Source organism: Muscardinus avellanarius (genome assembly GCF_963383645.1).
Source record: "Muscardinus avellanarius genome assembly, chromosome: 19".
Taxonomy (NCBI): domain Eukaryota; kingdom Metazoa; phylum Chordata; class Mammalia; order Rodentia; family Gliridae; genus Muscardinus; species Muscardinus avellanarius.
Genome location: NC_137805.1, coordinates 48,020,661 through 48,044,262, shown reverse-complemented (window position 1 = coordinate 48,044,262; position 23,602 = coordinate 48,020,661). Strand labels below are relative to the sequence as shown.

Genomic DNA, 23,602 nt, shown 5'->3' with positions numbered 1-23,602 from the left:
TCACTGGCCGCCCTGGCGAGACAGACACCGCGGGAGGCAGGAGAACGTCTGCTTGACCCGCGCCAGCAGCGGCCGCGGCCGGCCGGCCTCCCGCGCGGGGCGCGGCGCCAGGCGCTGCAGGGCGCCCTCCGAGGCGGCGGCCGGGCCGCGGCGCCGGCACAGCGGCGGCAGCGCGCGCACGTGCTCCTCGTCGCGGAACGGGCTCTCCCCGAAGCGCTCCTCCAGCTGCCGGCGAAGCTGGGGACGCGGGCAGTCAGGGCCCGCCCCTCCACCCTCTCCGTCCGCCAAGTGGCCCCCGTACCCCGCCCGCGGGCGTAGCGACAGCCCCCCCCCCCCCAGGGCATCCTCGGCCGCCCAGCCTCGGAGACCCTGCTCTCAGCCACCTGCCGAGAGCCAGCCAGCACCCCCTCACTCCTGGTTCCTGACATTCCCCTGCCCAGGAGGAATAAAGAAGGAACTGCTTTGGTCTCAGAAAGACCCAAGGATGGGAGGCCGTGGGCAATTGTCCCCAAAGCGGTGAACGCCTCACGTGCCTGAGGTTGCAGACAGAACTGGCAGCACGAGAGCTAGGGCTCCCGGCCAAAATGAAGGGCCCAAGTCTGTTCTAAAGGCTACCACGTTTTAAGTTAAAAAAAAGAAAAGAAAAGAAAAACCAGCCAGGCCTGGTGGTGCAGGTTTAGAATCCCAGCATTTGGGAGGCTGAGACAGGAAGATCCCGGTTTGCGACAGCCTCAGCTACTTAGTGAGGCCCTTTGCAACGCAGTGAGACCCTGTTTCAAAATAAAGAATACAAAATCGGGCTGGGGGTGTAGCTTTGAGGTAGAATGCCCCTGGGTTTTATCCCCAGTACCACACACACCAGAAAAAAAAAAAAAAAAAGAAAAAAAAAAAGGAAGAAAGAAAAGGAAAAGAAAAACCAGTGGGCATGGTGGCACACACCTATAATCCCAGTACCTGGGGGCTGAGATGAAAGGACACTCAGCAATTTAGCAGTCTGTTAAAAAAAAAAAAAAAGACTGGGAAGCCGGGCATGGTGGCACACACTGGTAATTCCAGCCTTTCGAGGCTGAGACCAGAGGATCTTGGTTCAAGGACACCCTCTGCAATTTAGTGAGACCCTGTTTCAGAATAACGAATTTAAAAAAAAAAAAGGGCTGGGCATGGTGGCACACACTTGTATTCCCAGTGCTTGGGAGGCTGAGACAGGAGGGTCCCACAGGTTCAAAGCCAGCCTCAGCTACTGAATGAGGCTCTCAGCAACTTAGTGAGACCCTGTTTCCAAATAAAGTATAAAATAGGTCTGGGAGTATAGCCCAGAGGTAGAAAGCCCCTGGATTCCACCCTCAGTACCAAAAAAAAAAAAAAAAAAAAATAGGGTTGGGTGTGGTGGCACGCATTTGTAATCCCAGCATTTGGGAGGCTGAGACTAGAGGATCACAGTTTAAAGACAGCCTCAGCTATTACTTAGTGAGGACCTTTGCAACTCAGTAAGACCCTGTTTCATAATAACAAATAAAAAATAGGGCTAGGGGTGTAGCTCGGAGGTAGAATGCCCTTGGGTTCCATCTTCAGTTACTGCCAAAAAAATTTTTTTTGACTGGGGGTGTGGCTCAGAGGTGGTTCAATCCACTGTATAAAAAAACAAATCAGCCAGGTATGGTGGCATAAACTATGAATCCTGGCATTTGGGAGGCTGAGACAGGAGGATCGCAGTTCGCAGCCAGCTACTTAGTGAGGCCTTTTGCAATTCAGTGAGACCCTGTTTCAAAATAAAGAATAAAAAATAGGGTTGGCAATATGGCCGGTGGTAGAATGCCCCAGGGTTTGATCTCCTGTACCAAAAACAAGCAAACAAACAAAAACCCCACAAAAAAGATAGACCACCTGGCTGTTAAACTACACCTTCCTGGAAGCTGGATTAGCTCAAGGCCACAAGTTTGGGACCCCAGAAGAATCTTCCACCAGCCCCCTTCCCACACCCCCACCTGCTCCCTGCCCAGCCCTACCTTCTGGGAACTCCCCCAGCCAAACTCTTCAAGTTGCTGTCTAAAGCCTGGGTTGGGGTTGGCGATGGGCCTGGTGGCCTGGATGGCGTCTAGCACTTCCCGCCAGCCTAGCCCGGTCACCGTCATCACATACGCTGTCACAATGGTGGTGCTGCGGGAGATGCCTGCAAAGCTGAGGTGCCCAACAACCCCCAGGCTCCAGGTAAGGTGAGATCTCCTTCAAGCCCCCAGGTACCCCATCTCTCCTTCCCTCCCCCACCCTTGCTGCCAGAGCTCCAAGTACAGGATCCCAGGAGGACAGGGCTTCCTCGCTCTGGAGCTCTGCCCCTGAGAGCCCCTCACCCGGCCATTGTCTCCACATCAAAGGCTGGGGACCTCATCCATGAACTCAACCAACACCTCCTCCTCGTCTGGAGCTCACAGTATGGTTGGGGGGACAGACACTAGGCAGAGGGGCACCTGCAGGTGGCACTCTAAAGATGGGTCTGGGGAGCCGGGCGTGGTGGCGCACGCTTGTAGACCCAGCATCTGGGAAGAACCCAGACAGGAGGATCTGGGTTTGCGGACAGCCTCAGCTACTTAGCGAGGCCCTCCGCAACTCAGTGAGACCCTGTTTCAAAATAAAGAATAAAAAATAGGGCAGGGGGTGTAGCTCAGAGGTCGAATGTCCCTGGGTTCCATCTCCAGACCCGCAAAAAATAAAAATACATAATAAAAAAATAGGGCTAGGGGTGTAGTTTAGAGGTAGAATGCCCCTGTGTTCAGTCCCTGTTGCTGCAAATTAATGATAATGATAATAATAATAATAATAATAATAAAAATAGGGCTGGGGTGTTGTTGGGAGATAGAATGCCCCTGGATTCAATTCCCAGCACCACAAAACAAAAATAACAACAAAACCACAAAGTAGAAGCCTGGCGAGTTGGAGACTAGGCATTAGAGCCAGTAGATGGTGAAGGAGGGGAGGGGAGTGGGCAAGCCTGGAGCGCCCTGGCCTGGGACAGGTGTGCCGGGAGACATCACCTGGGCCAGGGCTACCCAAGAAGACTCAGAGGTCCTGTCTGTCGCCCAGCCTGGGGCTCCCCGCTGCCCTGCACCCTTACCTCAGAGGCCCAGGGCAGCAGAGAGGGAGCAGGACGACGGACTACGCCCACTTATGAACTCACCCCTCTCCCAACAGCCCCGTCAGCCTGCATCCGGTCCTCCATTTTACAGATGAGAAAACTGAGTCTTAGGGCAAGCGGCTGCTGGGCATGGGCCCGACCTCAGCCTCCAGTGGCCTCTCTGGAGGAAGGCTGACTGCTAGATGGTAGCAGCTGGAGAGCCCCCCAGGTGCTATGTTCCCCCCAGGATGGAGGCGCCTCCAACTCCCCAACTCACCAGTGCACGAGGCAGCTTCCCCCGCCCAGGCGGCAGCTGTGGATGAAGGTGACACACTCTTTGAAGTGCTTTTTGCTGGAGGAGAAAGCAACAGGGGCGCTGGGGACAGGTCTCAAGGCATTGGTTCCCTCCCCACGCATGGGGTAGTGAGGGACGGAGAGCCCTCCAGGCCAGCCAAGGCGTGTTACCTAGGAAACCACAGAGGGGGTGTGGCCCAGAAGCCAGCAGCGTTCAGGGCGGGAGAGAGGCCACCACCCACCCCTGTTTTCACTGGGGGATTATTTTGCCTTTTCAAAGAAAGGCAAGAGAGGAGGCCCTGGGGTCCCACCTGTGGGGTCTGCAATGATTCACCTAGGAACAATGATGGCCAGCAAGGGGCTGGGAGCAAGACCCCCACGAGGTGCCCCAAACTCGGGGCGGGGGGCACTGATGCTAATAACCAAAACAAAAAATCCATTTTTGTCTGAGCCCCTACTACAGCAGAAGGGACTGCAGACCCTTCCGTAGGTCCTCAACCCGTGCCTTCTTATCTTTGAAAGCCTCCTTGACCCTGACTGGACTCCTGTTTGACAGAGGAGACTCAGAGAAGGGGAATGGTTTGTCCAAGATCACACAGCAGCAAAGGGCAGAGCCGGGCACAGGTCCAGATGTCTTAACTCCACGGCCCAGAACAGCTGAGCTTAACCATTTCAAATTTACTGCTGCATCTGGTCCCAAGAGACAGGGCCCATTCTCCATTTTCTAGCTAAGGAGATGGGAGTTGGGAAGGTTGAGAGTCTTAGCTGGGGACATGCACAAGGACATGGTTGAGGCAGATCCCACCAGGGCCCTGTGACAGCTTCCTGGTCTCCCCCAGACCCTGTCTTCCTCCCCAGCAGCAGGAGGCAGCTGTCTGTCCACCCAGGGGAACTTACATGGGTACCTCAGGGGTATCAGCCACCGGGATGCGAAGGTAGGTGATATCCTGCAAAGACCAAACACACTCAGGCAGTGGGGACCCTGCTGGAATCCCCCTTCCCCTCCCCTTCCCCTGGCCTGAGCTGCCTAAGCGCTGTGTGGCCCTCTCTGGGCCACTGTTGTCTCCCTGTCCAAAGAAAACAGACACCACCTCTGACTCCAGAGCCTTCTGAGCAACGTCCTAACTTCATAAGTGACCTGGACTGAGAACTTGATAAGAACAACTTAAGAAACTTTTATCTAATAGTTTAAGAAAAGACCTCTGAAAGTGACTCCCCTGCCAGTGGAGGGTACAACAAGATTACTGAGTGAGAAGGGCAAAGCAGATTGGATTACCTCAAAAATAAGTAAACATTATTTTAAAAAATTACATTTCATCAATTATGGTTAGAAAGCCATTCCTAAATGTGAGACGTCAAGGGGTGGATCACCACCGTTTTTTTCCCAGCAGGCTCGCTATGATGCCCGTTCCTCCGAGCCTAACCACCACATGCGCTGTCGGGACTGTTTTTGCCCACGTTTGGAGAACCCCATTGCTCTACAGGACCTCCTTTAATGCTCTCGTATTTATATGGCCCTTTTCAGGCTCCTGGTCCACCACTGGCTGTGGCCAAGGGACCACTGGCTAGGTCATCTCTTGTCTGTGGCTTTGTGCAAGGTTCTGGCCCTTCTCTGTCTTACGATCCCCAAGGTCATGGAATTCTGCATTTTGTGCAAGGTTTGCGGTTTCACTTTCAACACATTTGGCCTTGGGTTGGCATGGTATTGTCAAACTCTGCTAAATTCCCAAATGGCTGGGCGGGAGAGCTGCTAGTGAGGAAGGAGGGGAGGGCACGGGGACAGGACTTATTTTTGCAAGTAATCATTTCATTAGTAAATATATTAATAACTTGACAACCTTCCCCAAAGCAATCCATTTGGACTACATATCCCATATACTCCCAAACGAGGCTGCCCTATAAAGCAAAATCAGGCTCCATTGGCCTGGAAATTTCTTCTTTGACGCTGAAAGCCATAGATTATTGGAACAAACAGGCCCTGAGAGAAGGACCCTACCCAAGGTTACATTGCAAGTCCATGGCAGAACCTGGTTTCAGTCTCAGATTTCCTAAGTCTTTTCCCACCCACAGGTCCTTCCCTTCAGTGGACAACACAGACACTAACAGGGCTTTGTTTATAAAGTAAGAATAATTAGACCAGATGTAGTGGCACATGCCTGTAATGCCAGTACTTGGGAGACTAAGACATGAAGATTGCAGGTTTGAGGACAGCCTCAGCAATGCAGCCCGACTCTCAGCCACCTAGTGAGACCCTGGTTTTTTTTTTTTTTTAAAGGGGGGGGGAGCTGGTAGTGTAGCTTGGAGATAGAATGCCCCTGGTTTCAATCTCCAGTACCACACACACCAAAAGAATGTTTTAAACTTTATTATACCAGTTTTAATTTGTTGAGCATTGATTATATGGGTCTCAGCAACTCCGTGAGATTGGTACTATTATAACAATTCCACTTAATAGGTCAGGTAATAGAGGCTCAGAGGGAGGAAGTCCTGTGCCCAAGGTCACAAAGAATGGTGATGTAACTTAGGTGTCCTGTGGGTCCTATCACCCTCGACTCCCTTTCCCAGGATTCAAGGATGCCAGTAACAGCCCCTCCAGTGGGGACCACACCTTACAGTGTGTAAAGCTTCTTCACCTCCCCACAGTGGGCTCCTGCGGACAGTCGGGACTAAGAGACCAAAGACCCAGAGAGGTAAAGTCACAGCCCCACGCTGCACAGCAAAACACAGAGCCCAGAATCATCTGTGTGGGACCATCTCTTCAGTGGGGCAATGGCTGCGAGACCTCTGGGGCCAGAGGGCCTGTGTTCAAATCCTAGCTGCCCAGCTTCCTGGGTGTATGGCCTTAGATAAGTTAATTTACCTATTGGGGACACAGTTGCCAAATAGGGATGATAACATAAACCAGTCCAGTGATGGAGAAGCAATGGGCTAGCAGGGTCAAGACGGCAGCTCTGGGCCTAACACACAGTAGATACTTGATAAATGGTGCTAAGGGGACCACAGCCCACCCAGCCTGCTCACGGCCCTGGGATGGGGTTTGGAGTACCTGTAGCAGAGGCTGGGGTGACTCATGGATAGAAATGATGTGTGTGATCTTATTCCGGCCCAGCTGATCCGGGTCTTTGGCATCTGAAAGAAATGGGATGGCCAAATACGAGGAAAGCCTGCTGCCCGGCTCTCCTCCCCCTCCCACTCCAGTGTGGCCCACCCGCCACTGGCTGCCTGCTCTTCCCCAGCTCCTGCCCTGGGCACTGAGGTCCTATATGTCCTGTGACTTTAGTCTTGCCTCTGAGGCACCCACAAGCCACAGAAAAGCACTTGCCAGGCTTGCACGTGCCGTTCCTTCTGACCCACACACCTCCTCAGCACAGCCTTTGACCCAGCAATTGTGTGTGTGTGTGTGTGTGTGTGTGTGTGTGTGTGTGTGTGTGTGTGGTACTGGGAATGGAATGGAACCCAGGGACATTCTACCTCCGAACTGCACCCCAGCCCTATTTTTTTTTAATCATTTATTTTGAAACAGGATCTCACTGAGTTGCAAAGGGCCTCAGTAAGTGGCTGAGGCCGTCTGCAAAGCACAATCCTCCTGTCTCAGCCTCCCAAGTGCTGGGATTACAAGTGTGCGCCACCACGCCCTGCCTGACCCAGAAATTCTACCTCCAGGAATCTGGGGTCAGAAGCGTTTGCACACAAAGAAAGCTATGTGGAGGACAGTGCTCTCTGCAACTCTATATATTTCAGAAACAACTACAATAGCCTTCAGTTGTCCATCAGAAAGGGACCAGGTAAATAATGGTTTGCCTGTAATTTGAACTACTGTGAAGCTCTCTATGTGCTAATGTGCAGAAATGTGCATAATAAACCGGGCGTGGTGGCGCACGCTAGTGATCCCAGCACTCGGGAGGCTGAGACAGGAGGATCGCAGTTCGCGGCAGCCTCAGCTACTTAGGCTCTGCAACTCGGTGAGACCCTGTTTCAAAAATAAAGAATAAAAAATAGAGCTGGGGTGTAGCTCAGAGGTAGAATGCCCCTGGGTTCCATCCTCAGTACTGGAAATAAATGTGCATAAGAGATTTGGGGGGGGAGCGTGGGAATTGAAGCCTGGGGCTTACTACCTCCGAGCTACACCTTTAGCTCTATTTTTTAATTTTTTGTTTTGAAACAGAGTCTCACTAGGTTGCTGAGAGTCTCACTACATCACTGAGGCTGGCCTCAAACCTACAATCCTCCTGCCTCAGCCTTCCAATTACTGGGATTACAAGCATACACCACCACACTAGGTTCCCATTTTGTTTTTTTGTTTTTTTGGTGGTACTGGGGGTGGAACCCAGAGGCTTTCTACCTCCGGGCTATACTCCCAGACCCACATATATACATATACATACATACATATTTAATTTGGAAACAGGGTCTCACTAAGTTGCTGAGAGCCTCACTAAGTAGCTGAGGCTGGCTTTGAACCCATGCGATCCTCCTGTCTCAGCCTCCCAAGCGCGGGGATTACAAGCGTGTGCCACCACACCCAGCTCCCATTTTGTTTTAAATATATCTGAGCCAGGCATGGTGGTGCACACCTGTAATCCTAGTACTTGGGAGGCTGAGACAGGAGGATTGCAGGTTGAGGATAGCCTCAGCAACTTAGTGAGGCCCTCTGCAGCTTGAGACCCTGTTTCAAAATAAAAAATAGAACAGATCTGGGGGTATAACTCAAAGGTAGAGTGCCCCCGGGTTCAATCCACAGTACTGCCCAAAGTAAAAAAAAAAAAAATTAAGAAAAATATATTTGTATCACCAAAGATATATGAGGGCCAATTCAGGGCTGTAGCCACAGTGCCATCAGAGGCTATCTGCAGGAACTGGGTGTCTAGTATGTAACAGACCTTTTATAATCAGCAAAACTACAACAGCCCCTCTATCTTCATAATCCAAGTCCTCATTCAACGATCACTTCTGGGTGCTTACTATCTGTAGCCTTTGGCTGGGCACTGGGGGCCTGAGGTCAACTCCGTAACTCCTGGCCTTAGGCACCTACACACTTAAAGAGGACTCGGACCTTACGTAGTCAAAGCAGAAATCAATGCAGTGGGAGCTGCTGCTGAGCTCTCAGGAAGGAAGGGACCAGAGCACCTGAGCCCCTCCATCCCAGGGCTGCAGACCACCATGGGCCCCCCAAGCCCCGCACAGCCTGCCCTCGCCTGTGGGCGTCTGTATTTGCCTCCCCAGAGCCCCTGGAAGCCTTTGAGGGCAGGGATGGGGTTGCGGGCAGGGATGGGCTGGCTCTACATCTTTGTCACAGCTACCCACTGAGATTGTGGAAGGATGGATGGAGCAGGAGAGACAGAAACTTGTAGGCCCACTAGCCCCTGGCACTTGGCTACTTTGTCGTTTCTCTCAGCCTCTGCTGGACATTGGGGTTGGTGCTGGGGTCTCTGTTTTCAGAAGGGCCCAGAGACCTCTCTTTGGTGGGCTCCGGGCTTCCCAGTTGGAAGCAATGGGGAGGACCTCCCTGGAATCTCAGCCCAGAACCTCAGGGCAAGAAGAACACTTGGGGCTGGTGGGCCTGGGGCCAAGGAGGTGGCTGAGGCGCAGACCCTGAGCTCAGGGTCTCTTGGCAAAACACAGGTAAAAGGCTGAATTGGGGTGGGGGGCTGAAGGACTTGCCTCCCTGCCTTTCAGGCCTTGCAGGACCCCCACTCCTGCACCCCTGACCCTCCATACCCCTTTCACTCCCAGCCCCCTTCCTGAAAACGGCTCCGGGACGTGGGCCAGAGCAGGTGGTGGGCACGGGCCTGGGACGGGCAGCGTGCCATGGCCTTGGGACAACATGGGCAGTGCTCACCAATGAAGTTGCCGAGGTAGAGTCCAGGAAGTACCTAGGGGAAGGACAGGCAGGGGTCAGCGGGGCCAGCTGCCTCCTTCCTACCCCCCGCACCTGGCGGACTCATGCCTCTCTGTGTGCCATGAGGCACCTCGGGAGTGACCTCCCCCCCTCAAGGAGTCTGGGCCCTCTGTGACAGGGTCTGCGGCTCTGGGGAGGGTGGGAGAGCCTCTGGGCAAATTAGCCACAGGAAGGGACCAAGGGAGATTGGCTTGGGGACTTTGAGGGGGAAGAGGGAGACTTAAGAGAAAGTTGTAGGGGAAGAGGAAGGAGGTAGGAGTGGGCTGGGAAGGGAGGTGGGCTGAGGCTGGCGGGTGGTCACCATGCAGAGGCAGAGTGCCCACCACGGAGCAGTACCAGCGTCCTCGGACTCAGACCCGGAGACCCAGAAGGTGCTCCCAGATAGTCTGCGAGTGCCGGACACAGAAAACCGGCCAGGGACAGAGGTACCGAGGCGATGTGGGCACCTGCTCCCGCGGGGAGGAAGGTCAGAGGCGGGCGGACTGACCTAGTCGGGGCCGGGGCCGCAGCCGGCGGGTCTGGGGGCGGCCGAGCGAGGGCTGCGCGGTCTGTCTCCGCCCCCCTACCTTGGTCATGCCATTCCCCATGATCCTGGGGGTGGGGGTCCGGGCGCACCCCCAGCTCGCCGCCCGGAAAGCGCTCGGGTCACAGCTGCCCTGCTCGCCCAGGCCCGGAGCCTGCAGGCTGGCCGGGAACCCGGGGCCTGGCGTCCGCGGCCCTGCCCAGCACTGTCCAGCTGCTGCCGCCACCGCCCGCCGACCCCCGGCCCCGGAGCGAAAGGATGGAGCCGCCGCCGCCGCCGCCGCCGCCTCCACCGCCGCAGGCTCCTCCTACCCCCTCAGTCATGTGGGGCCCCCGTGGGTCGTGGCGGGGCCGGACAAAGCCCCAGTGTGCCGGGCCCACGGCCCTCGGGACAACGGCAGCTTGTTGCGGCCGCGTGGGCGCCACCTCCGGAGGTGGGGGCGGGGCGCCGCCCCACCTGGCACCGGCAGGCGCGGGTGGGTGGGTGGGTGGGTGCCCTAGAGAGCCCCGGCGAGCCCCGCACACGGGTCGGGCTGTGACCTCCCTGCAGCCCAGGGTGGGAAGCGCCCAGCTTCTTTGCCTCGGATTTCTAGCGAAGCCTAATGGAGATTCAGACCCTGGTCTCCAGGGACTCTTTGCTCTTCAGTTTCTGTTTGCGACAAAGATAGTGGGTAATTTCCTCTGTTACATCCCCCCGCCCACCAGCCATCCTACCAGCTAGGCTTCCTCCTTCCCACACATCCAACCCCCTATACCCCCACCTGCCTAGTCACCCCCTTGGCTTCTGTGTGCCCATCCATCCACCCACCAATCCACCCTCTCTATCCATCCATCCATCCACCCACCCATGTATCATCCTATCCTTCAACATATCCATCCACCTTCCCATCCTTCCATCCTCCCACTGTTCCATGAATCCATCCATCCATCCTCTCATCCCTTCCTTCCATCCATTCTAACTCCTTCGAGGATGTGCCATCCGAGTAAAGCTCTGCCGAGACCAGGCATAACTACTGTTTAGGGACACCAAGAAGTCAGAGGTAAAAGTGGGGAGGGAGACGTGGGAGGAGCCTCGTCTGAGCCCTGGGTTGGGAACTGCAGGGGATGTAGTTGGAGACCTGGAAGACCACGGCTCGTGGTGTTTGCCCGACTTGCTGGTGATCCTGACGCGGTCCCTTTGGGCCCCAGTGAACCCTGTCTGTATGTCTGAGTGTGTCCTGGTGAGCCTTTCTGCCGGTTGAGACAAAGGGTCTAAAATAATTGAGACCAGACATCTTTTATGAGGCTGAAATAGAAGCAGCCGGACCATTTTCCCTCCAGCCATCAAACTGACCTGTCCACCTAAGCAGCAGGTGACTGTGGGGAGATCAGCACGGGCAGGACAGAGACAGAGCGCATTTGAGATGCAGCGAGCAAACAAGGAAGGCCTTTCTTCAGGTCCCCTCCTTCCACAAGTTCATACGCGGGCTGCCAGCCTCAGCTCTCTGCACCCAGGGTTCGCACAAGACCCAAATTATTCAGGACATGTTTACTGAGCACCTACTATATGGTAGGTATTAGGACATGACTGTGGATAAGACAGAGATGGTTCCTATTTTCATTATTAAGAAGAATAGAAGCCGGGCGTGGTGGTGCACACTTGTAATCCCAGCATTCGGGAGGCTGAGACGGGAAGATCGCGTTTCCTGGGCAGCCTCAGCTATTTAGTGAGGCCCTCCACAACTCAGTGAGACCCGGTTTCAAAATAAAGAATTAAAAATAGGGCAGGGAGGTGTAGCTCGGAGGTCGAGTGCCCCTGGATTCCATCCCAGTACCCCCCCTCAAAAAAAGATAGAATGATAGCCACATGTGTAATTTAATTTTTTTTCTAGTAGCCACATTAAAAAAAAAGTGGAAGCTGAGCCGGGCGTGGTGGCACATGCTTGTAATCTCTGCGCTTGGGAGGCTGAGACAGGAGGATCGCACGGGTTCGAAGCCAGCCTCAGCTACTTAGTGAGGCTCTCAGCAACTTAGTGAGACCCTGTTTCCAAGTTAAAAAATAAATAGGGCTGAGGTTGTAGCTCAGAGGCAAAATGCCCTGAATTCAACCCCCAACATAAAAAAGTAGAAGCAAATTTATTGCAAATAATTTAATTTAATTTAACATAGCCACTATATAATCATTTAGGCACACAATCAGTATTTAAACGATTAACAATATATATTGCATCCTTTCTATCCTATTCAGTCTTTAAGCTCTGGTATGAGTTTTACATGTCGAGTTCATCTCATTCGGACACTGCATGTCAAATGGTAACAGCCATTTTGTGTCCAGGAGCCACACATCTCAGATATAGGAGAGAAAGCAAATGAAATAAGTAAATAGACAAATGCATTTACAAAAGGTTATTTTTGTTGTTGTACCTGGGATTAAATCCAGGGGCATCTACCTCTGAGCTATACCCCCAGCCCTAATTTTTATTCTTTATTTTAAAATAGGGTCTCACTGAATTGCAGAGGCCGGCCGCGAACTGGGATCCTCCTGTCTCAGCCTCCCAAATGCTGTGATTACATGCCTGCACCACCACGCCCCACTCACAGATTATTTTTTTAAAGGAGCCAAAGGGGAGGCAGGAAGAATTCATTCCTTCCTTCCTTCCTTCCTTCCTTCCTTCCTTCCTTTCTCTCTCTCTCTCTCTTTCTTTCTTTCTTTCTTTCGTGCTGGGGGTGGAACCCAGGGGCTTTTCTACCTCCGGGCTACACTCCCAGACCTATTTTATATTTTATTTGGAAACAGGGTCTCACTAAGTTGCTGAGAGCCTCACTCAGTAGCTGAGGCTGGCTTCGAACCTGCATGATCCTCCTGTCTCAGCCTCCCAAGCGCGGGGATTACAAGCGTGCGCCACCACGCCCGGCCAGGAAGAACGTCTGAATGGGTTCTAAGAAGGACCCAGTTATTCCAAGCGTAGAGAGAGCATTTCCACCTGAGGGGTGGCACTTCAAAGGCCCTGCATTAGGAGAATGTGCCTTTGTGAAGAGCTGGTACAATCGGAACGAGGAAGCCCAAGGAGGTGGTGAGACGAGGCTGAAGACTGAGCGAGGAGGGAGCCTGGGCACGCAGGGCGGCCATGTATGGCCGTGACGAGGGGTTGACATTGTTTTTCTTCCACAGGACAGAAAGCCATGGGACCCAGGAGGCCACGTCATTAGCGACCCTCCCTGCCCCCACCCCCTGTATGCTGGGCATTGAACCAGGGGTGCTCTACCCCTGGTCCACAAGTGCCACATCCCTAGCCCTTTTTCATGTTTTAAATTTTAAGACAGGGTCTTGCTAAATTGCCCAGAATGGCTTCAAACTTGGGATCCTCTTGCCTCAGCCTCCCAAGCGTCTGGGCCACCACACCCAGACTGGTGTATATTTTAAGTCCATCGCTTTGACCCCTCAGTGACCCTCCCCTTTGGAAAGCAAGAGATGACAGTGCCTTGGGACAGAAGGGACAAAGCAGCCGGAGAGAAGGGCTGGACTCAGCGTACGCGATACCTGGGCAGTGCGGCGGACGGCATCTGCACATCTGTCGGGGAAGGAAGGACTTCCAGGATGGCGCCCAGGTTCCCTGCCTGGGAAATCACCGTCTGTGTCTCAAAGAAAGAAGGGCCGTTAGAGGTGTGCACTATCACGCCCAGCTACAACTTACTTTTATTCACTCAACAATAGGTTTGGGGGCTCTTTCTGTGTTGATAAACATCTGGCCAGGTGTGGTGGCGCATACTTGTAATCCCAGCGCTTGGGAGGTGGAGACAGGAGGATCCCGCAGGTTCGAAGCCAGTCTCAGCTACTTAGGCTCTCAGCAACTTAGTGAGACCCTGTTTCCAAATAAAGTATAAAAAAATAGGTCTGGGAGTATAGCCTGGAGGTAGAAAAGCCCCTGGGTTCCACCCCCAGTACCGTAAAAAAAAAAAAAAAAAAAATAGCCGGGTGTGGCAGTGCAGAAGTCAGCCTGTGCGCCACCATGCCCGGCCTCAAATCATATCTTATATTTTGTTTTAATTTATATCTCTCAGTTGGCTTACTGACCATTTGGTGGTACTGGGGGTGGAACCCAGAGGCTTTCTACCTCTGGGCTATACTCCCAGACCTTTTTTTAAAATATATTTTATTTGGAAACAGTCTCACTAAGTTGCTGGAAGCCTCACTGAGTAGCTGAGGCTGGCTTCGAACCCGTGCGATCCTCCCGTCTCAGCCTCCCAAGCGCGGGGATTACAAGCGTGCGCCACCACGCCCGGCCAACTTACTGACCATTTGAATTTCTTCTGCTGAAAAACAAAAAATCCTCTATTTGTGTCCTTTCCTCTTTTTTCTTTTGTAAAGATCATACAGATCTTTTTTTCTATTCTTTACAGTTTCTTTTGTTGTTGTGGGGTTAAGACCAGGGATATTCTACTTCCAAACTATACCTCTAGTTCTTATTTTATTTCAAAACAAGGTCTTGCTAAGTTGCTGAGAGTCTCACTGAATTACTAAGGCTGGCCTCCAACCTGCAATCCTTCAGTCTCAGCCTCCCAAGTATGGGGGTTAGAGGCATGTGCCACTGTGCCTGGCTGGGAGTATCTTTTTAGTAAAGGTCTGTAGGAGTTGTCGGTGTGCTGGCCCTTTGATATACGTCATTTTTAAGCCCATCACAATTTATGGGGTTTTGTGTGTCTTCTTTGTCTTGGCACAATGCTTTTGAGTTTCACCTATGTATTGGCATTAATACTTCACATATCAGTATTTGTCAATATTCATTCTTCTTTATAGCTGAATAATACTCTACTATATGTATATACTGCAACTTGTTTGTCTTTTATGGATATTTCTGCTGTTTCACCTTTTGGCTGTTGTCAGTAGTGCTTCTATGCACATGTAATTTATAGTTTTTTAATTTTTTTTGCAGTACTGGGGGTGGAGACCAGGGGCAATCTAGCTACACCCCCTGCCCCATTTTTTATTATTTACTTGAAACAGGGTCTCACTGAGTTGCAGAGGGCCTCACTAAGTAGCTGAGGCTGTCCTCAACCACGATCCTCCTGTCTCAGCCTCCCGAATGCTGGGATTACAAGTGTGGGCCACCACGCCCGGCTTGTACTGATGTTTATTTGAGTAACTGTTTTCAATTATTTTGGATCTATATCTCAGTCTTTTGTGTTTTGTTTCATAGTTGTAACTATTCATTTAATTAATCTATCTTATTCATCCGTTCGCTAGACAGTGGTGGCCCTGCGCCAAGGCCCAGCCGTTCATTAAGCTCTGGGAACCCAGTAGCAAATAAAAGCTCAGTGTTTTCTTTCTTGGTGCTTCTGCAGGAGATACTGAGGGCTGAAAGGAGTCTAAGGGGTGGGTGGTCAGAGAAGGTTTTCCCAAGGTAAAGTGCAAGCTGAAACTGGACAGAAAGGATAAGAGCGAAGCTTAAGGTTAACAGAGACAAGTATAGATATAGGAGTGTGAGATGGGAAATCCGGGCCAGTGACTGACAGAAGGCTGAGGCCGAATGGGGACAGCAGGGGCAGAGTCCTGAGCGCCTGGCCAGCAGTGCCTTGCCGATCAAGGTGAGGTCTTCCATCCGTTCCTAACCGCGGCTGAGCCAGGGAAGGCTCTACAGATACAGGGCAAAGTCCAGATTCAATTTGTGTCTTAAAATGCTTTTTGACAGCCTGGCATGGTGGCACACACCTGTAATCCCAGTACTAACCAGGCTGAAACAGGAGGATCACAGGTTCTCAGCCAGCCTCAGCGACTTGGAAAGACCCTTAAGAACCTAGCAAGGCCCTGTTTCAAAACAAAACAAAACAAAAAAAATAAGAAAAAGGGCTGGGGGTGTATTTAGGAGGTAGAATGACCCTGAGTTCAATATCTAGTACACACACACACACACACACACACACACACACACACACACACGTTAATGAATTTAGAAAGTGACCGGGAGACTGGCCACATTACCATTGGACCAGGTGACTTAGGACTTAGGGAGATGCCTCCCGGGTAAGAAAACCTAGCAACCATTTACAGTTACCAGGAGGTGACAGCTTTTCAGAAGCAGCGCTCTGAGAGCAAGGGGAGAGCGGCTCGAGGCGGCCCAGGGCAGCTGGATGCTCCGGCAGCAGGAGTGTGCCCAAGGTCGCTGAAAGGTGGGGCTGGAAGAGGGAGCTTGGAAAAGTGGAAGAGCCTGACTGCTAGGACGCCCCAGCCTCCCCGGCCCCGCCGAGGGGCGTGCCCTTGGCTCATCCAATCACAGCGGCAGATCCGTGCGCCCGGTCGCCTTGGAAACGGGACGCATAGGCTAGCGGGCGCTCGGGGCTGTGAGGGTCCGGCCCTGGGAGCCCAGTCATGTCGCGACCGAAGGTAGGCGTGGCAGCGGCCCACATCCTCAGGGAGGAAGGAAAGCCAGGGAAGGGGATTCAGGACTGGGGCTGGGGGACCTCGCAGGGAGATCTCCTCGGGGACAGAAATGTCGAGCTCAGAGGAAAGTCAAGTCCCGAGTCAGTCTGCGACCCTGGCCCGCTGGCGGGAAAGTTGGGAGACTGGGGTTCTTAGATGTACTCAGCGATTTGGGGGACTCCAGAGGAAGCTCAGAACTTCAGACTTCCATCTATCCATTTCTCTATTCATCAATTTCCCCCAAATTTCTAATTACTAGCGTCCTTTCCAGGCCCAGCCATTGCTGGCCAAGAGGTGAATCCGAGAAACCCCTGCCCATTAAGAGCAGTCAGGTCGACGCACCATTTTAAAAGTAGACGGGGGGGGGAAAAAGGCAATAAATTAATAAATTACTCTAGACTCCACCTCCCCACTCCAACTTGTTTCTTTTCTCATGGTCCAGTCTCAAAAATGGCACCTGTATTTTTTTTATTGTTGCTCACAAAACAAACACAGGCTAATCTGCTTTCAGAATGCCTTGAGCTTCCTCTTTTTACCAGGAGTCATTCATTTTGTGTGTGGGGGGGGAGGTGTTGGGGGTAGAACCCAGGGACTTTTCTACCTCCGGGCTACACTCCCAGACCTATTTTATACTTTATTTGAAAACAGGGTCTCACTAAGTTGCTGAGAGCCTCACTCAGTAGCTGAGGCCGGCTTCGAATCTGCGCGATCCTCCTGTCTCAGCCTCCCAAGCGCGGGGATTACAAGGGTGCCACTGTGAATGTTCAAAGTCAATCTTCCCTGCTAGCTTCAAGGGAGGTCCCACAGGCTCCTCCCGTGTTGCAGGAGACTTGGTCCCTGCAGAACAAGAAACAGTGGCCAGATGAGGCGTTTATGTGTGTGGCTCAGAGAGCAAAGCCGGGGTCTGAGCCCGGCACTCAGAACACGCAAGTTCTTTTACGCGCCTGCTCCTGCTCCCTGAACTTTCAGAGGGCGGGGTGAGTGTGAGGTCTGTCCTGCCCAGTGTGAGCGGGATGCAGAAGCAGAACGGCCGGCAGCCTGCAGTTGTTTCTCTTTGCTCCAGCAGCCACTGCCTTATACTGTGGTTTCTGTTGCCTGGAGAGGCTCTGCTGTTCACCTTGAGAGAAGAAGGCCTTTTCTTCTAACTTCTCTAGGCTTCTAGCCAAGAAATGTCTTCAAGAACAAAGCTGTTCTCCTGCCTCCCGGGTATCCCCAGCTCCAGGGGCAGAACTGATCACATGATCGCTATTGAGTGGCTGCTGTTGAACTTCCTGGGTGCTCCGGCCAGAAGCCTGGCCTCCACCTGGCCTCCTTCACCGCAGCCTTCTGCGTCCAGCCAGGGACCTCGCACCTGCTGCGGTGTCCCTTCACTCCCTAATCTGTCTTCAATTAATTCTTCATTTCACCTCAACTATTATAATGCTAATTATGATCCAATTCTCAATTTAAAAAATACTCTATTCAGCACATGTCAGCATATCACTTTATTATTATTATTATTGTTATTATTATTGACGATTGAACCTAGGGGCATTCTACCTCTGAGCTATCCCCACCCCCAGCCCTGCTTTTTAATTAATTAATTAATTAATTAATTTTGGTACTGGAGGTGGAATCCAGGGGCATTCTACCTCTGAGCTACACCTTCAGCCCTGTTTTACTATCTTATTCTAAAACAGGGTCTAAGTTGCGGAGGGCCTCACTAAGTAGCTGAGGCTGGTTGTGAACTTGTGATCTTCCTGTGTCAGCCTCCCAAGTACTGGGATTACAAGTGTGCGCCACCACGCCTGGCTTTCTATTTTTTTATTTTGAAACAGGGTCTCCTAGATTGATGAGAGTCTGGCCATGTTACAGAGGCTGTCCTTGAACCTGAGATTTTCCTGTCTTGGCCTCCCAAGTACTGGGATTACATGTGTGTGCCACCATGCCCAGTTTATTTTTTTGTTTTGAAACAGAGTTTTGATAAATTGCCTAGAGACTGGCCTCAAACTTGCTTTCTTCCTGTTAACCCAACAGGAAGAAATGCTACTGAGCCATTCACCAATCATGTTTTAGAACTATTATAATAAAACAGAAAGTAAACATTTACTGCACTAGTCCCATCCCATATGAACCTGACTGATTCCTTTGAAAGAAGGGAGCAACTGCAGGCTTCTGGGAGATGCAGCCCATCGCAGCCCCCGCCCCCACGAGTGTCAGGGTGTGGCTGACATCAGACCCCTGCTGGACAAGGGCAAAGTTAGCAGGCTGCTGCTTTGTGAAATTACACATATTATTTTTGTTGCTGGAGAGGCAGAGCTCATCTGTATATTGATGCAGGAGTTTGTGGTTTCTTTCAAATGATGCAGGGAAATGGAAATATGACCTTATTAAGCAAGCATACCAGGATATGCTGTGTACATTCTCACAAAGACATGCCCAGAGAAGGCCAGAGGTCAGAAGGCCAGGTGCCCCAGCCTTTGACCCCTCCCCAAGAATGCAGTTCCTAGGACCTCAGCCCTGGAGCAGGCGAGGAGCTCTCCAGGAGGTCGGGGGTGAGGAATTGGATGAGGTAGGAAGAAAGCTGGCTTGGGTAAGGTGGTCAGAGCGCAGGGATGTGTTGAGCTGGCGTGACAAACTGGCTCTGGCTTAGATGTTTGCAGCTGGCAGGTAGTTGGAGTGGCGCCTGCGGAGTGGGAGTGGGGAGGGCAGCGGGCACCGGCTGTGTCCTGAGCCAGTGCCCTCCCGGCTCAACGCCACTGATCCCGGTCACGCCCTCCTCCCATGTTGGAAGCAAAATGAGAAACAATTTAAGTTTTCTTTGTAGAGCACTTTGAGCCATCTCTGAGTTACTTTCTCTGTGAGGTGCTTTTTGTGTTTGTATGTGGTACAGGAGATTAAGCCCAGGGCCTCAAACATGCTAGGCAAGCGCTCTACACTGAGGAATAGCCCCGCCCCGACGCTAGCTTTTACAATGTCTTGTCGCCTTGTCCTTTGTTTTGGAGGTCTAGGGATGGATCCCAGGGGGACCTCCGAGCTCCACCCCTGGCCCTAGTTTTTATTCTTTATTTTGAAATAGGGTCTCATTAAGTTGAAGAGGGCCTCATTAAGTAGCTGAGCAGCTGAGGTTGTCTGCCGACTGTGATTCTCCCGGTCCCAGCCTCCCGGATGCTGAGATTACAAGCGTGCACCACCACGACCGGATTTCTTTTTTTTTTTTAATTTGTATTTTATTTTATTTCTTATATGAAGTATTTATTTTTTAATTATTTTTTCAGTACTGGGGATGGAACACAGGGACTTTCTACCTCTGGGCTACACTCCCAGACCTATTTCTTTTTGTGTGTGTGTGTGTGTGTGGTGCTGGGGGTTGAACCCAGGGGTATTCTACCTCTGAGCTACACCCCCAGTCCTATTTTTTATTTGGAAACAGGGTCTCACTAAGTTGTGGAGGGCCTCACTAAGAAGCTGCAGCTATTTACAAACCGCCATCCTCCTGTCTCAGCTACCCAAGTACTGGGATTACAAGTGCATGTCATCACACCCGGCCCCAGACCTATTTTATATTTTATTTGAAAAAAGGGTCTCACTAATTTGCTGAGAGCCTCACTAAGTAGCTGAGGCTGGCTTCGAACCTGGGCAATCCTCTTGTGTCATCCTCCTAAGGACTGGGATTACAAGCGTGCGCCACCATGCCCGGCTAGCCTTGTTTTTTCTAAATGTACTATTTTAGTAGTTGAAGGAAATATTCATATCCCTGGACTGTTTTTCACATCAAGATAGTAATAGGACTTCTATTTCAGGCAAGATAGCAGATGAGATTTCTTGAAAAGACTCAACAACTTAAAATATAACAGCTATCTTTGGAAATGTGTAGCTGAGCGTTGTGTGTGTGTGTGTGTGTGTGTGTGTGTGTGTGTGTGTGTGTGTGTGTGTGTTGGGAGGACTGATGCTGGCAGAGAGATCCCCAAGGACTAAAAAAAGAAAAGAAAATGAAAAACCAGATGTGTCTTGGATTTTGCATTTTTCCTGGGGAGGAGAATTTAGTAGTAGCTGGAGAGGGAGCGGCTGGCAGGGAGCTGGATCTCGGCGATCTCTAAAGCTCAGCCCTTCGGAGGAAGTATTAAGTAGACTAAGTCGCCTCCTCAGCGTTGGGGGACACCCCAGCTGGGCCGTAGGTTGGAAAGTCTCGTCTGAGGAGCTCCCAGGTTGCTTCTGATGCGGGAGTGTGGGGCAGACGCCTGGAGAAGCTCCACTTCTTCCCACACCTCTGTGCAGGCACGTCTTCCTGCTCACCGCCCAGCTGTCCCTTGTATGCTTTGCAATATTCTTTATGATGAACCATTCACTGTAAAGAAGCACACATACAAGTCTCTCCTGAGAACTCTTTTTCTGTGTGTGATACTGGGGATTGAATCCAGGGGCATTCAGCCTCTGAGGAACATCCTCAGCTCTATTTTATTTTTTATTTTGAAACAGGGTCCACTAAGTTGCAGAGGGGCTCCCTAAATTCCTGAGGCTAGCCTCGAACCTGCAATCCTGTTTCAGCCTCGCAAGCACTAGGATTACACGTGTGTGCCACCACGCCTGGCTTCCTCTGAGAACTCTTAATCTTGGATGAGTCCTCAGACCAGTCTAGGAAATGTTAACCAAGACATTAACATAATATTTACTGTTCTTAGGATATTACAGAATGAAATGTTGAATTTTTCTGAAGAACTATGACTCCCATCATGGTTGAATTATATAATAATTATATAAGAAAAGATATTTATTTAATTACATAACATTTACACAATTACATAAAAAGATTTTTAAATTGGTAAAGAAATAAAAAATGAAAAACCCATTAATGATAAACAGGGAAATAGGGAATAATAAGAAATTTCTCAGTTTGGTAAAGGACAACTATAAGAATCTACAATCAAGCCAGGCGCTGTGGTCCACCCTTGGAATCCCAGCATTTGGGAGACTGAGACAGGAGGCTCGCAGCTCACAGCCAGCTTCAGCTACTTAGTGAGGCCCTCTGCAACTCAATGAGTCCTTGTTTCAAAATAAAGAATAAAAAATAGTGCTGGAAGCTGGGCGTGGTGGCGCACTCTTGTAATCCCAGCATTTGGGAGGCTGAGTGAGACCCGGCTTCAAAATAAGGAATAAAAAACAGGGCAGGAGGTGCAGCTCGGAGGTCGAATGCCCCTGGGTTCCACCCCCAGACCTGAAAAAAAAAATAGTGCTCCAGCCAGGCGTGGTGGAGCACGCTTGTAATCCCCGCGCTTGGGATTGCACTAGTTCAAAGCCAGCTTTGCTGGCTTAAGAGACCCTGTTTCCAAATAAAAATATAAAATAGGTCTGGGAGTGTAGCCCAGAGGTAGAAGGGTTTCCAGGAACCCCAGTATCACCACACACACACACACACACACACACACACACAAAATACTGCTGCTGGGAGTAGAGCTCAGAGATACAATGCCCCAGATTCCATCACCAGTACTGCCCCCCCCAAAAAAAGAACCTATTATCAGTACATATCTATCAGTGTGTGTGTGTGTGTGTGTGTGTGTGTGTGTGTGTGTGTGTAGGGATGGATACTGGAGATTGAACCCAGAGGCAGTCTACCTCTGAATTACACCCCATCCCTGTTTTATTTTTATTTTGAAGTGAGGTCTTGCTAGGTTGATAGGAGTCTCAGCACTTGCTGAAGCAGCCTCCCGAGTACTGGGATTACAACCATGACCAGCTCAGTATCTTCTTCTTCTTTCCTTGGGTGGTACTGAGGATGGAACCCGGGGACATTCTACCTCTGGGCTGTTATACCCCTAGCCCTTCTTTGTTTTAAAGTCTCACTAAGTTGCGGAGGGCCTCACTAAGTAGCTGAGGCTGTTCTCAAATCGCAATCCTCCTGTCTCAGCCTCCCAAGTACTGGTCTCACAAGTGTGCGCCGCCACGCCCAGCTCAATTATCATTCCTTTTTGTGTGTGCGGTAATGGGGATGGAACCCAGGGGCCTTCTACCTCTGGGCTCACTCCCAGACCTAATATATATGTGTGTGTGTGTGTGTGTGTAATCTTTTTTTTTTTTTTTTTTTTTGGTGGTACTGGGGATGGAGCCCTTCTACCTCCGGGTTACGCTCACAGACCTATTTTATATATTTTTTGGAAACAGGGTCTCTTAAGCCAGTGAGCCAGGCTTCGAATCTGTGCGATCCTCCTGTCTCCACCTCCCAAGCATGGGGATTACAAGCGTGTGCCACCACGCCTGGCTATTTTATATTTTATTTGAAAACAGGGTCTCACTAAGTTGTTGTTGCTGAGAGCCTAAGTAGCTGAGGCTGATGTCGAACTTGCATGATTCTCCTGTGTCAGCCTTCCAAGAACTGAGATTACAAGCATGTACTACCACGCCCAGCTTCAATATCATTCTTAAAAGTTGAAATAAACCAGGTTTGGTGGTGCATGCTTTAATCCTAGTACTTGGGAGGCTGAGACAGGAGGATCAGAGGTTCACAAGCAGATTCAACAATTTATCAAGGCCCTCTGCAACTTAGTGAGGCGGATTTATTTATTTATTTATTTATTTATTTATTTATTTATTTTTGTGTTACTGGGGGTGGAATCCAGGGGCTTTTATAGCCCAGATATAGAATCTGGGCTATACTCCCAGACCTATTTTATACTTTATTTGGAAATAGAGTCTCACTAAATTGCTGAGAGCCTCACTAAATAGTTGAGTGAGGCTGGCTTCGAACCTGTGCGATCCTCCTGTCTCAGCCTCCCAAGCGCGGGGATTATAAGCGTGCCCCACCACACCTGGCAGTGAGACTGTTTTGTGTTTTTTTTGTTTGTTTGTTTTTGGTGGTACTGGGGTTCCTGGAAGCCCTTCTACCTCCGGGCTACACTCCCAGACCTATTTTATAGTTTTGAAACAGGGTCTCTTATGCCAGCGCGGCTGGCTTCGAACCTGCGCGATCCTCCTGTCTCCGCCTCCCAAGCCCGGGGATTACAAGCGTGCACCACCACGCCCGGCAGTGAGACTGTTTTGAAATATAAAATATTGCCGGGCGTTGGTGGCGCATGCTTGTAATCCCAGTACTTGGGAGGTGGAGACAAGAGAATTGCAGGTTCGTAGCCAGCATCTGTTACTTAGGCCCTCCACAACTTAGTGAGACCATGTTTTAAAATAAACAATAGCCAGCTGTGGTGACGCACACTTGTAATCCCTGTGCTTGGGAGGCGGAGACAGGAGGATCGCGCAGGTTCGAAGCCAGCCCCACTGGTTTAAGAGACCCTGTTTCCAAATAAAAATATAAAAATAGGTCTGGGAGTGTAGCCTGGAGGTAGAAGGGCTTCCAGGAACCCCAGTACCACACACACACACACACACATACACACACACACACACACAC

The 23,602-nt window shown here is 51.1% G+C and overlaps 1 protein-coding gene across 1 annotated transcript; it reads right to left on the bottom strand.

Moving 5' to 3' along the window:
• Positions 1 to 9,995, bottom strand: DUSP15 (dual specificity phosphatase 15; the record flags this gene model as incomplete). Its single annotated transcript, XM_080716535.1, has 7 exons — positions 9,869 to 9,995; positions 9,243 to 9,276; positions 6,450 to 6,532; positions 4,301 to 4,350; positions 3,387 to 3,461; positions 2,007 to 2,178; positions 1 to 237 (listed from the first exon to the last, which is right to left on the bottom strand). The coding sequence occupies exons 1-7, from the start codon at positions 9,887 to 9,889 to the stop codon at positions 1 to 3; spliced, it is 672 nt and encodes a 223-aa protein (XP_080572661.1). The 5' UTR covers positions 9,890 to 9,995.
• Between the last annotated feature and the right edge of the window lie 13,607 nt (positions 9,996 to 23,602).